The 12623-nt window shown below is 30.6% G+C and overlaps 3 protein-coding genes across 3 annotated transcripts in view; 2 read left to right on the top strand and 1 right to left on the bottom strand.

Moving 5' to 3' along the window:
• LOC145974174 (uncharacterized) overlaps nt 1-12623 on the top strand; it is a 28395-nt gene that overhangs the window by 7651 nt on the left and 8121 nt on the right. The gene's annotated exons all lie outside the window — the stretch shown is intronic.
• Nucleotides 6422-9898, top strand: LOC145974567 (uncharacterized). Its single transcript, XM_083104465.1, has 5 exons — nt 6422-6889; nt 7692-7742; nt 8511-8546; nt 8816-9103; nt 9499-9898. Exons 1-5 carry the CDS (start codon nt 6873-6875, stop codon nt 9521-9523), a joined length of 417 nt encoding a protein of 138 aa, XP_082960591.1. The 5' UTR covers nt 6422-6872; the 3' UTR covers nt 9524-9898.
• LOC145974568 (SNAPIN protein homolog) lies at nt 10766-12216 on the bottom strand. The gene is made up of 3 exons (XM_083104466.1): nt 11911-12216; nt 11584-11831; nt 10766-11211 (listed from the first exon to the last, which is right to left on the bottom strand). The coding sequence occupies exons 2-3, from the start codon at nt 11733-11735 to the stop codon at nt 11169-11171; spliced, it is 195 nt and encodes a 64-aa protein (XP_082960592.1). The 5' UTR covers nt 11736-11831; nt 11911-12216; the 3' UTR covers nt 10766-11168.

Here is a 12623-nt window from a genome sequence, read left to right as displayed (position 1 = left end):
TACCGCGGAACATTATGATGAAAAGGGCGGTGATTAATGTACAATCCAGAGACAATGCATGTTTCGCGTGGGCAGTGGTCGCCGCCCTATACCCCGCCGAAAGAAAGGCGGAACGGGAATCATCGTACCCGCATTACACGACAGTGCTGAATCTCCAGAACATTGAGTTTCCAGTGACAGTGAACCAAATAAAAAATTTTGAACTTGCCAATGACATTTCTATAAATGTGTACAACATCGAAGACAAGAACAGCATTGTCCCGATGCGTCTTTCGCAGCAGAAGCGGGATAAGCATATCAACTTGCTGTACATTGAAGACGACAACAGCGTCGGACATTTTGCATGGATTAAAAATTTATCCCGGCTCGTGAGCTCACAACTGAGCAAACACAACGGTCAAAGATATATCTGCGATCGGTAAGTTTAATTTATATTATTTGAATAATTATAGGTTATACACTTTGTTATATAAATCTTTAAAAAATTTTTCTTTTACAGATGCCTGCATTATTTTAATTCAGACGCCAAGTTGCAGTCGCATACGGTCGACTGCGGAAAGATGAACGATTGCGCTGTCCGATTGCCGAGCGATAAGGACAAGTGGCTATCGTTCAACAATTTTAATTGGAAGGAGCGGCTTCCATTTGTGGTCTACGCCGACCTGGAATGCGTTCTGGTCAAGATGGATGAAGAACAGCGAAATTTGCGTCAACATCACCAAGTATTTAGTATAACCTATTATGTACATTGTTCGTACGACGAATCGTTATCGGCGTACCATTCGCGTCGTAGCGCCGATTGTATAGCATGGTTCGCCGAAGACCTCAAAAATTTAGCGTTACGTGTAAAAAATATTTTAAAAACAAATGTCCCCATGGTAAATTTGACGTCCGAAGAGTGGGAGAAATTCCATAGCACCACTCAATGTCATATATGCGAAAAACCGTTCGTGCAAGACGATACACGCGTTCGCGATCATTGCCATCTGACCGGGCGGTACAGAGGTCCAGCACACTCAAATTGTAATTTAAATTATAAAGAATCTTTTTGTATTCCCATAGTTTTTCATAATTTATCCGGTTACGATTCGCACTTTATTATCGAGGAAATAGCCACATCGTTCGAAGGGAAAATCGAGTTACTTCCGATAACTAAAGAGAAATATATTTCGTTTACTAAAAATGTTTGTATAGATGAAGAATCAAAAAATCATGTAAAATTACGTTTCATCGATTCATTCAAATTTCTCGCATCGAGTCTCGACAAATTGGCATCATTTTTGGACAAAGACAAACTCAAAATTTTAAAATCAGAATTTCAAAATTTATCAACCGAACATTTCAATTTGTTAACGCGAAAAGGTGTATTTCCGTACGAATACATCGATTCCGTTGACAAGTTGCAAGATACATGTTTACCACCGCGCAAATCGTTTTACAGTTCCTTGACCGGCGAAACTGTATCCGAGAGCGATTACGCGCACGCCGAGAACATCTGGACGCGATTCTCCATTCGGACGCTAGGCGAATATAGCGATTTATATCTTAAAATTGATGTCTTGTTATTAGCCGATATTTTCGAAAACTTTCGAGATAAATGTATCGAAAGTTACGGACTCGACCCCGCGTATTACTATACTCTCCCCGGATACACGTGGGACGCCATGTTGAAGCATACGAAAATTACGTTCGAGTTGCTTACTGACATCGACATGGTTATGTTCATCGAACGTGGTATACGCGGCGGTCTGAGTCAATGTTCGGGTAGATACGCTCGCGCTAATAACAAGTACATGGAGTCGTACGATCCATCAAAACCATCATCGTACCTGATGTACTTTGATGTAAATAATTTGTACGGAAAGGCAATGTGTCAACCGTTGCCCTATGCCGATTTTCAATGGGTCGATGACGTGTCCAATTTTGACGTATCATCCATCGCGCTAGATTCGCCTACAGGCTATGTCCTCGAAGTGGACCTCGAGTACCCGCAACATCTTCACGATGCGCACACTGACCTACCGTTTTGCCCGACACGCGACAAACCACCTGGCAAGCGGGAATTCAAACTGCTTGCAACGCTATACGATAAGAAGCGTTACGTGATACACTATCGCAACCTGCAGCAGTGTACGCGTCACGGTCTTCGCGTTACAATAATACATCGAATTTTACAGTTTTCACAATCTCCCTGGCTTCGAAATTACATAGAATTAAATACACATTTTAGAACATTGGCTAAAAATGATTTCGAAAAAAATTTATATAAATTAATGAATAATGCGGTGTTTGGTAAAACGATGGAAAATGTGCGCAATCGTGTCGATGTTAAGTTATTAACAAAGTGGGATGGTCGGTACGGCGCAGAGGCGATGATCGCGAAACCAAATTTCCACAGCAGAAGCGTTTTTTCAGAAAACTTAATCGCTGTGGAATTGCGTAAACTCGAGGTGAAATTCTACAAACCGATTTACGTGGGTATGTCCATACTCGACACATCCAAGACATGTTTGTACGAGTTTCATCACGAGTATATGACGCCAATGTATCGCGACAAATGCCGGGTAATGTACACCGATACGGATAGTCTCATATATCACATTGAGTGCGCGGATGTGTATGAGAATATGAAGTGTGATATCATCAGATTCGACACGAGTGATTATGCGGTGGATAATGTGTACGGTATACCGCTTGTAAATAAAAAGGTACCGGGTCTAATGAAGGACGAAAACAACGGTGCCATAATGACCGAATTCGTCGGGCTCAGAGCAAAGATGTACGCGTTACGAGTGAATGGGAAAAAGGACACAAAGAAAGTTAAAGGTGTCAAGAGTAACGTTGTCGCGAGAACGATAACGTTTGACGATTACACGCGGTGTTTAAACGAAGAAATTGAAATGACGCGTCAGCAGTCGTGTATACGATCTAAATTACATCAAGTATACACGATCTGCGAGACGAAAATTGCTCTGAGTCCGTACGACGATAAGCGGTATATACAAGCGGTACCCAAAACCACCGATACGTTACCGTGGGGACATTATAGAATACCATTGTAAATAAATGTATATTTTGTTTATTATTAATTGTATATTTTGTACATAACCATGTATATATTTTTATATTTTATACATTTTATATATTTCTATATTTTAATAAATTTTATATTTTTTATACACATATTTTATATATTTTAATAAATATTTATAATACATTATTTTTATGTATCCAAGAGTTGTATGATTTATCCATTCCCAACCATTTCACGTATACGTCATCACCCTTTTCCCGCAAAATTTTTTTCACGAGATATACGTCGGGATTAGCGACGCGTTGTAGTTCGTATTCGTAGAATCCTCCAGCGACGGGAATCTCCACGCGAATCTTCGAGTATGAATGTCGCGGGATTAGTTTTCTGCACCTCGACAATCTTAAAAACTTCGGTCGTCCAATTAGGCGTTAAACCTTTTTCAAAGATGGTCTTGTATTTGCTCACGCGTACAGAATCGCCTACTTTAAATTTTGTCGGAGCCGCAATTTTTACGTTGCTATACACCGTATTTAAAAGTTTTTCGGCGATCGCTGGAGTGACGTCGGCAGGTCTCATACCGATGGTGCGATGTTTTCGCGTATTGTACTCTGCAACGAGTCGAGATAGCTCGATCCATTTGTAATTTCCGTTGAGCGTAAACATTTTCCACATATTGTTTTTCAAAGTACGATTGAATCGTTCCACGACCGAGGCTTTCATAACGGAATATGTCGAGTAATGATTAATGTTGTGTTTCTTCATGAGTTTCTGCACACTCACATTGTAAAATTCTTTTCCTCTGTCGGTTTGAAAATTTTTCGGACACCTTTTATCATCTCCAATAATCTTTGCGATTGTTTCGGACATTTCGTTTCCGCTCTTACTCTTGAGCGGTACGGCCCACGCATACTTGCTCAACACATCGATAACTGTGAGTATATATTTATGACCCTTGTTGAGTCGAGAGTACGAACGCATGTCGACCACGTCCGCCTGCCACAGATCGTCGTATCCGCGTACAATGACGCGTCTTCGTGGAAAATTTCTTCTCGCCGGAGCATGTAATTCCTCGACTAGTTGCCGCTTTTCGGAGGTGTTTTTCTTCTTTCGCACGTTTGATCGAGGCATAATTACTATTGCAATATTAGTATGTCTCGTTTACTGTGTCGAGTCAGATGTTGCATATCTCAGCACATTCTTTATCTCGTCCATCACTATTTGTCGCGCCTGCACGTTTGTTTCGAGCGCGATAATTTTTTGCTCAATTTCTCCCTGTCGATCTCTCAAAAGTTTATCCACGTATCGTTTGTTGACGGCGTCAGTATCAGCTTCCGGTTGCGCTACGCGTTGAATCTTGCGCGACCTTGCATCAAAGCCTGTAGTAGTCTGGCAGAGAGCGTTATCGCGAACGTAATTTCTCAATAATCCATTCCATTGATAGTACAAATTATTCGACGTTCCGAGCGATAATCCAAATTTATTAATCGACATTTCGGTACCGAGAACATTGAACGAATGACACGTATCGTCGACGCATAGTTTAATTTATAATAATGTCGGCCTCGCGAAGTTCTTCGATAATTGACAAGATTTCATTGTCGTGAGCATTGTTGCCGGCTCGACGCGAGGTGTCCAGCAATCGCAAACGATCTACCAATTCGTTGGGATCGTTCCAATGCACGTAATCGATCATGTTGTCGCTTAGCGTCATGGTTCGCGATGCGTCTATACCTCTTCCCACCTTTCTATCGGGGAATAATGGTGCAATTATATATTTGTACTTGTATCCTTTATCCCTAAAAAAATTACCCTTTTAAAAAAAAGGTAAAAAAAGGTGCTAAGTCCGCGTAAAAAACAGTATATGTATTTGCAAAATAGTGTATTATTAACTGTAAAAAACTATTGTAAAAAACCTGTCTCCAAAATAGTGTTATTTTAAAACTGTAAAAAACCTATCTTCAAAATAGGATTATTTTAATCTACAAAATAGTTATTTTAATCTGCACAAAATAGTGTTATTTTAAACCGTAAAAAATTGTTCTACAAATTATTTTAATTTTGTGTAAAATTGTATATCCTACAAAAATAATGATATCAAAAAAATTGCGCTAAGTGAAAATAAAAACTTATAAAAATATTTTAACCAAAAGAAGTTATATAAAATGTTGTTTCAATTTTCTACATTATATCCTAGAAAAATGATGATATCCAAAAATTACGCTAATTGAAAATAAAAACTTAAAATATTTTAACTAAAAAAAATTGTACAAAATAATTGTTTTAATTTCCTACAAATAATATTAAAAAGTTGCGCCAACTGAATAAAAATTTTCACTATAAAATATACATTTCTTTTTTATTTCCAATATTAAAAGAAAAATGATATTAAATGAATTGTAATATATCTATTATAAAAAAATCGTTGAAAATATGAACAATCATATACATTGCAATAATCATATGCATATATCCTGAAAAGTTTAATTGAAAAAAAAAAAAGGAAATGATAATACAAAATACAAAATTAAAAATTATTAAAAAAATTAAAAATTAGAAATTAATAAAAAAAAAATAAAAATTTATATAAAAATTAAAAATTAATACATATAAAAAAATTTTAGTTAAAAAACTTAGCGCTGCTAATTTCATTAGCACATTATTCAACGTAGCAGCGCTAAGTTTTTTAACTAAAATTTTTTTATATGTATTAATTTTTAATTTTTATATAAATTTTTATTTTTTTTTTTATTAATTTCTAATTTTTAATTTTTTTAATAATTTTTAATTTTGTATTTTGTATTATCATTTCCTTTTTTTTTTTTCAATTAAACTTTTCAGGATATATGCATATGATTATTGCAATGTATATGATTGTTCATATTTTCAACGATTTTTTTATAATAGATATATTACAATTCATTTAATATCATTTTTCTTTTAATTTTGGAAATAAAAAAGAAATGTATATTTTATAGTGAAAATTTTTATTCAGTTGGCGCAACTTTTTAATATTATTTGTAGGAAATTAAAACAATTATTTTGTACAATTTTTTTTAGTTAAAATATTTTAAGTTTTTATTTTCAATTAGCGTAATTTTTGGATATCATCATTTTTCTAGGATATAATGTAGAAAATTAAAACAACATTTTATATAACTTCTTTTGGTTAAAATATTTTTATAAGTTTTTATTTTCACTTAGCGCAATTTTTTTGATATCATTATTTTTGTAGGATATACAATTTTACACAAAATTAAAATAATTTGTAGAACAATTTTTTACGGTTTAAAATAACACTATTTTGTGCAGATTAAAATAACTATTTTGTAGATTAAAATAATCCTATTTTGAAGATAGGTTTTTTACAGTTTTAAAATAACACTATTTTGGAGACAGGTTTTTTACAATAGTTTTTTACAGTTAATAATACACTATTTTGCAAATACATATACTGTTTTTTACGCGGACTTAGCACCTTTTTTTACCTTTTTTTTAAAAGGGTAATTTTTTTAGGGATATCACTCTTTTTTGTACTATATGTTAAACATCTTTAAATAAATGAGCAAAGAACCCGCCACCACCCCCGTCATATTTCATTAAAATTCGACGGTCCTCTTTGCTTACTATATAGATATTCAGATCCTTCAAACTTCTTTGCTATTCTTATTGCAAAAATAACGGATAATTACAAATCAATATGTCATTAGAAATCTACATTTATTATTCACAATTAATACTTATAAATCCATTAATGAATAATCGTTGCTTTGCTTATCTAATTTATCATTGAATATATAAATGGAACGGAGAAAAAGTGAGTTATTTTCCACTTTTTACAATGGCTAATCGCAAAAGGTAAGCATGAATATAAATACATTATATATATATATATATATATATATATATATATATATATATATAAATTTTATTAATATACAAATAATAGATAATATTGGTTAACCTTTATTTTAATCTTTTATCGTAATACACACATTATATGTTGCACGTGTGATACATATTATAAGAAAATATTAAAATAAAGATAAACCAAAACGTTATCTATCATTTTTATAAAAATATTTTATAATTTATATTATATATTTTCACTTCCAATAAAAGATAAAAACAAAAATTAATCACTTATCTATCATTTCTATAAAGGTATTTTATAATTTATTATTTTATTATTCTATTATCTTAATCTTTTATTATAATGCATATGTATTGCATGCACAATACTTGGCTAATCTTTATTTTAACCCTTTATTATAATACATAAAATATATGTTATACGCAGAAATACATATAGTTATTCATCGCAATAATTAATGATTATTTTAATCCTTTATTATAATACATTTGTATTGTGCACGCAACATATAGCAATATAAATGCATTACAATAAAAGTTAACTAAATATTGTGCACGCAACAAATATGCACAATAAAAGATTAAAAATATATAAAATAATAAAATATTATAAAAGATCTTTATAGAAATGAAATAGTTTATCTTTATTTTAATTCGTTATTGTAATATGTATATGTTGTGCATGCAATACATATGTATTACAATAAAAGAATAAAATAAAGATAAACCAATACGTTTTCTATCATTTTTATACAAATATTTTATAACTTATATTATACATTTACAGTTCCAGAAACGAAAAAGAACCAGCAATTAATGATAATGAAACTCACAAAAGGTAAGCAATGATTATTAATAATATCTATAAAGATATTTTATAATATAATTTATTATTTTATATATTTTATTTCAATCTTTTATTATAATCTTCTATTATATATGTTTCACGCATGATACTGTTTAACTTTTATTTAAATGTCTTATAATTCATATATGTATTATACATACAAATACATATAATTACTCATCGCAATAACTAATGATTGTTATAATACATATATATTACTATATGTTGCATGCGCAATACAAATACATTATAATAAAAGATTAAAATAGACCATTAAAATTAAAACTAACCATTAGTTGTTGCGATACGTAACTATATGTACTTCTGCGTATAACACATATATATGTATTACAATAAAAGATTAAAATAAAGGTTAACCAAGTATTGTGTGTGCAACTCATATGCATTACAATAAAGATTAAAATAATAAAATATATAAAATAATAAAATATTATAAAATTTTTTATAGAAATGATAGATAACAATCTATTATTTCATTATAAAAATGTTTTATAATCTATTTTAATATTTTATTATCTTAATCTTTTATTATAATGCATATGTATTGCACACACAATACTTGGTTAACTTTTATTTTAACACTTTATTGTAATACATATTGTAATACATATATATAATAAAAATATAGAAATATATAATAAAAATAGATGACAAAGAATTAATTTTTATTTTAATCTTTTATTGTAATACAAAAATATTTTATATTGTACAATATATTTTATACATTTCTATTTTCAGATCTAACGAAAAGGAAAATGAAGAAAATCCTAAAAAGTAAGTGTAACACATTATATTATTAATACATATGCGTAAGAAATGATAGATAACAAGGGAATAAAAATTTATTTTACTATTTTTATTGTAATTCACTTATTGTAATTACTTATTTTTTATTGTAATTCATATTTGTGTTGCACACACAATACATATATGCATTACAATAAAAGATTAAAATGAAGATTAATCATTTATTATCTATCATTTCTACTATCATTTCTAAACATATTTTATAATATATATTTTATATGTTTCCATTCTTTCAGAACCTACAATATGGAAGAAATGGAGCCAGAAATTGAATTGTCGTCCTTTTTACGTGTTGAGGCTGAAGCGGCTTTAAAAGAAAATGTAATACTTAAAAAAAAAAATACAAAAATTAATGGAAACACAAAAATTAATGGAAACACAAAAAGAATCGCCGCCACCAACGATGGCATCACTACCACCGCCACTGCCGCGGTCAACGTCGTCACCGCTGCCATCGCCGTCAGCGTCGTCACCGCTGCCACCGCCGCCGTCGTCACCGATAACGACAGCGGGGCAAGTAAGAGGTAAATAATTTTGAATTATATAATTGGCACGTTAATTATAAAGGAATCAGCTAAATGAATCAGCTATGTTAAAAGTTAATAAATCTATTACATTTTCAGATTTATGAATTTAACATTGCCCAAAGTATTTTTAGCCTTCTATAGAATTAAAATTTGTATTTTCATGAATTTTTGTGTCGTATAAATTATATTTTACAAAAAAAATTTTTAATTCACAAATAATTATTTTTATATTTTAAAAGGCTAAAAGTATTTTGCGTAATGTTAAATTCATGAATCTGAATGTACATATATTAAAATTAGATTTATTAACTTTCAATATAGTTAATCCGTGCAGTTCTTCTTTAAATATTATATTCAAATAAAATAACATTAAAATATTTCTTTTATTGTAGAACAACCGCGTGCACGATGGGCTAGAGCGGGACGGTCGAGAGGACGAGCCCGAGGCCGAAGTTCCAATCCAAGAACCTCAGCCCGTTATAGAAATAATATTTTTAATTTTTATTAATATTTAAATGTGTATGCGTGTGCGTGTGTGTGTGTGTGTGTATCATCATAACATAGAATATTTTTTATAAATGTGTCTTTTTGTTTTTTCTTTCTATGCTTTGCACAAACTACTTTTTATTTTTCATTTCCTTTTGCAAAGCATAAGCTATTTTTAATTTTAAAAATTTAAATATTCTACGTTATGATGATATAAAAATATGTTTGTATATGTGTACATGCGTGTGCGTGTGTGTATGTAATATCATCATAGCATAGAGTATTTATTTTTTCTTTCTATGCTTTTGCATAAACTACTTTTCATTTTTAATTTTCTTTCGCAAAGCATAAGTTATTTTTAATTTTGAAATTTTGAATTTCAATACTCTATGTTATGATGATATAAAAATATGTTTGTGTGTGTGTGTGCGTGTGTATATGTGTGTGTGTGTGTGTGTACATCATCATACATAGAATATTTTTTTTTATAAATGTGTTTTTTCGTTTTTTCTTTCTATGCTTTGCATAAACTACTTTTTATTTTTAATTTTCTTTTGCAAAGCATAAGCTACTTTTAATTTTGAAATTTAAAAATTCTATGTTATGATGATTTCTTTTAAAATCGCTTCAGCCTCAACATGTAACGATGACGATAATTCAATTACTGACTCCATTACTTCTTCCATGATTAGTTTGTGCGTGTGCGTTTGTGCGTGTGTGTGTGTGTATCATCATAACATAGAATATTTTTTATAAATGTGTCTTTGTTTTTTCTTTCTATGCTTTGCATAAACTACTTTTTATTTTTCATTTCCTTTTGCAAAGCATAAGCTATTTTTAATTTTGAAAATTTAAATATTCTACGTTATGATGATATAAAAATATGTTTGTATATGTGTACATGCGTGTGCGTGTGTGTATGTAATATCATCATAGCATAGAGTATTTATTTTTTCTTTCTATGCTTTTGCATAAACTACTTTTCATTTTTAATTTTCTTTCGCAAAGCATAAATTATTTTTAATTTTGAAATTTTGAATTTCAATATTCTATGTTATGATGATTTTTTCTTTCTATGCTTTTGCATAAACTACTTTTCATTTTTAATTTTCTTTCGCAAAGCATAAATTATTTTTAATTTTGAAATTTTGAATTTCAATATTCTACGTTATAATGATTTTTTCTTTCTATGCTTTTGCATAAACTATTTTTCATTTTTAATTTTCTTTCGCAAAGCATAAATTATTTTTAATTTTGAAATTTTGAATTTCAATATTCTATGTTATAATGATTATATCAATTGCAATAAAATGAGCATTATATTTTTTCAATGCCATTGCTAGAGCTGTGATGACTATACCAGAACCACTACCTATTTCTAAACAAATCACAGGTTTCATCGCATGCAGAATGTCTAAATCTTCTTCCAAATCATCTATTAAAAGATACGAATCCTCAGAAGGATCATAAACTGTCTTAAGTTCTTCATCTGATAAATTAACTACTGGAGTTTCCATAAAATTTACGGTGAAAATTGTAAGAAATTTCTTTTATAAAACTTGCAAAGTAATCAATGTTAAGTAATAACAATCCGCTGCTTCAGCTCTATTTGACATATCCTATAACAAAGAGAATAGTTATGCATAAAAAATAATACTCTTCGCAACTTTTGTACGCAACTTGTAGTACATGATAAAAGCACAATTTTTTATAACATTCCAATAATTATATATGAAAATTGAAAATGATTTTCAAAATGCTCAAGAATTCTTGTAAAATAGGTAACAATAAGATATATATGTCGCTTGTGTAAGTAAATCGCAATTTTTTATCGTTACAATTCGATGAATAAACATATATTTTGCAATAAATAGTACATACTGTGAAAGAAATATAAGAATAATAAATATACGTAAATTTGCAAGAAGAAACGCGAAAAATAAATGTTACTATTATTGCATGCGCGCTGAAAACAGAAAACTTGACGTCACCTTGTGGCGCGAATTCTCTCGTCCAGTTGATCCACCGTAAGTTTCAAGAGACTCATAAGACCTTCCGTTAATGCATCCCGCGTCGGATTTTCGCAAAAGTCATCTATCTTGTCGTCGATAGATGTATTGTCACTCGCTGTGTCCACGTCCATGTTATAGCTGTAGTGAAGTAGACACTACCGTGTCTCTTGATATATATATATATATATATATATATATATATATATATATATATATATATATATAATCTGAAATAATAATATAGATACAATCTAATCTAAATATATAAATGTTATATGTATATTATTAATTATTTTATATAATTACCTGAAGTGACACACTTAACCTTTTACAACATATTTATAAGCACCGTTAACGCCACAGAGCGCTACTAATGCTGCGTCGCGTGAATCACTGCTAGCGCATTCTTGTGGCAGACGTTGGAAACGTATTTCTGTATTTTCTTTGTTACGTTAAGAGGAGTTGATGACGACCATGACGACGTTTCTTAATCGAAATTTTCACATTTCAGACTTTGCATCATGATATCTCCGTTTACAGAGCACGTAGCGCAAAAATAAAAACACTTTTATTATTTAATTTAAACCCAAGCTATCGATTAATTCTACTAAGAACTCGATCCGTTGAGCGGTTATATGAGAAATAAAAATATCGAGTTATACTCTCAATCCGACTCGCGTAATAATACACGGAGTGCATTTTTTGCTTACGCTGGGACTTAGCAAAGACACTACCGTGTCTCTTGATTACTTTTAATAGGATTATTAACTTTGTTGTCACGTTTATGCGCATTTGTTGCTTTTAATATACTTTGATATTTATACAAATCGTCTTGAGTGTATTTTTTATGATTGGGAAATTTTCTAAAAATCAAATCGTAGATACCTTCGGTTCCCGTATATTTTATTCCATCGATAATTATATTATCTTCCATGTCCACATCGAAACGTTTATCACCGAGCATCATTCCTTCGCTGGTAAATTTAACACCGTAGACGTAATCCATACTCTTATTTTTA

The sequence above is a fragment of the Camponotus vicinus genome, unplaced genomic scaffold (genome assembly GCF_025532165.1).
Source record: "Camponotus vicinus isolate PSW18456_S1 unplaced genomic scaffold, iyCamVici1.0 SCAF_7, whole genome shotgun sequence".
Lineage (NCBI taxonomy): Eukaryota > Metazoa > Arthropoda > Insecta > Hymenoptera > Formicidae > Camponotus > Camponotus vicinus.
The sequence above is the reverse complement of the archived record's forward strand: the minus strand, read 5'-3'. Positions and strand labels throughout refer to the sequence as shown.

Bases quoted from the DNA above. Each gene is read 5' to 3' on its own strand.
- LOC145974567 (XM_083104465.1), top strand. The intron at 7,743-8,510 runs GTAAGCAATGAT...TTCTATTTTCAG, and splicing joins GATAATGAAACTCACAAAAG to ATCTAACGAAAAGGAAAATG. The intron at 9,104-9,498 runs GTAAATAATTTT...CTTTTATTGTAG, and splicing joins GACAGCGGGGCAAGTAAGAG to AACAACCGCGTGCACGATGG.
- LOC145974568 (XM_083104466.1), bottom strand. From the start codon at position 11,735: ATGGACGTGGACACAGCGAGTGACAATACATCTATCGACGACAAGATA. The intron at 11,212-11,583 runs GTGACGTCAAGT...TCTTTGTTATAG, and splicing joins GAGAGAATTCGCGCCACAAG to GATATGTCAAATAGAGCTGA.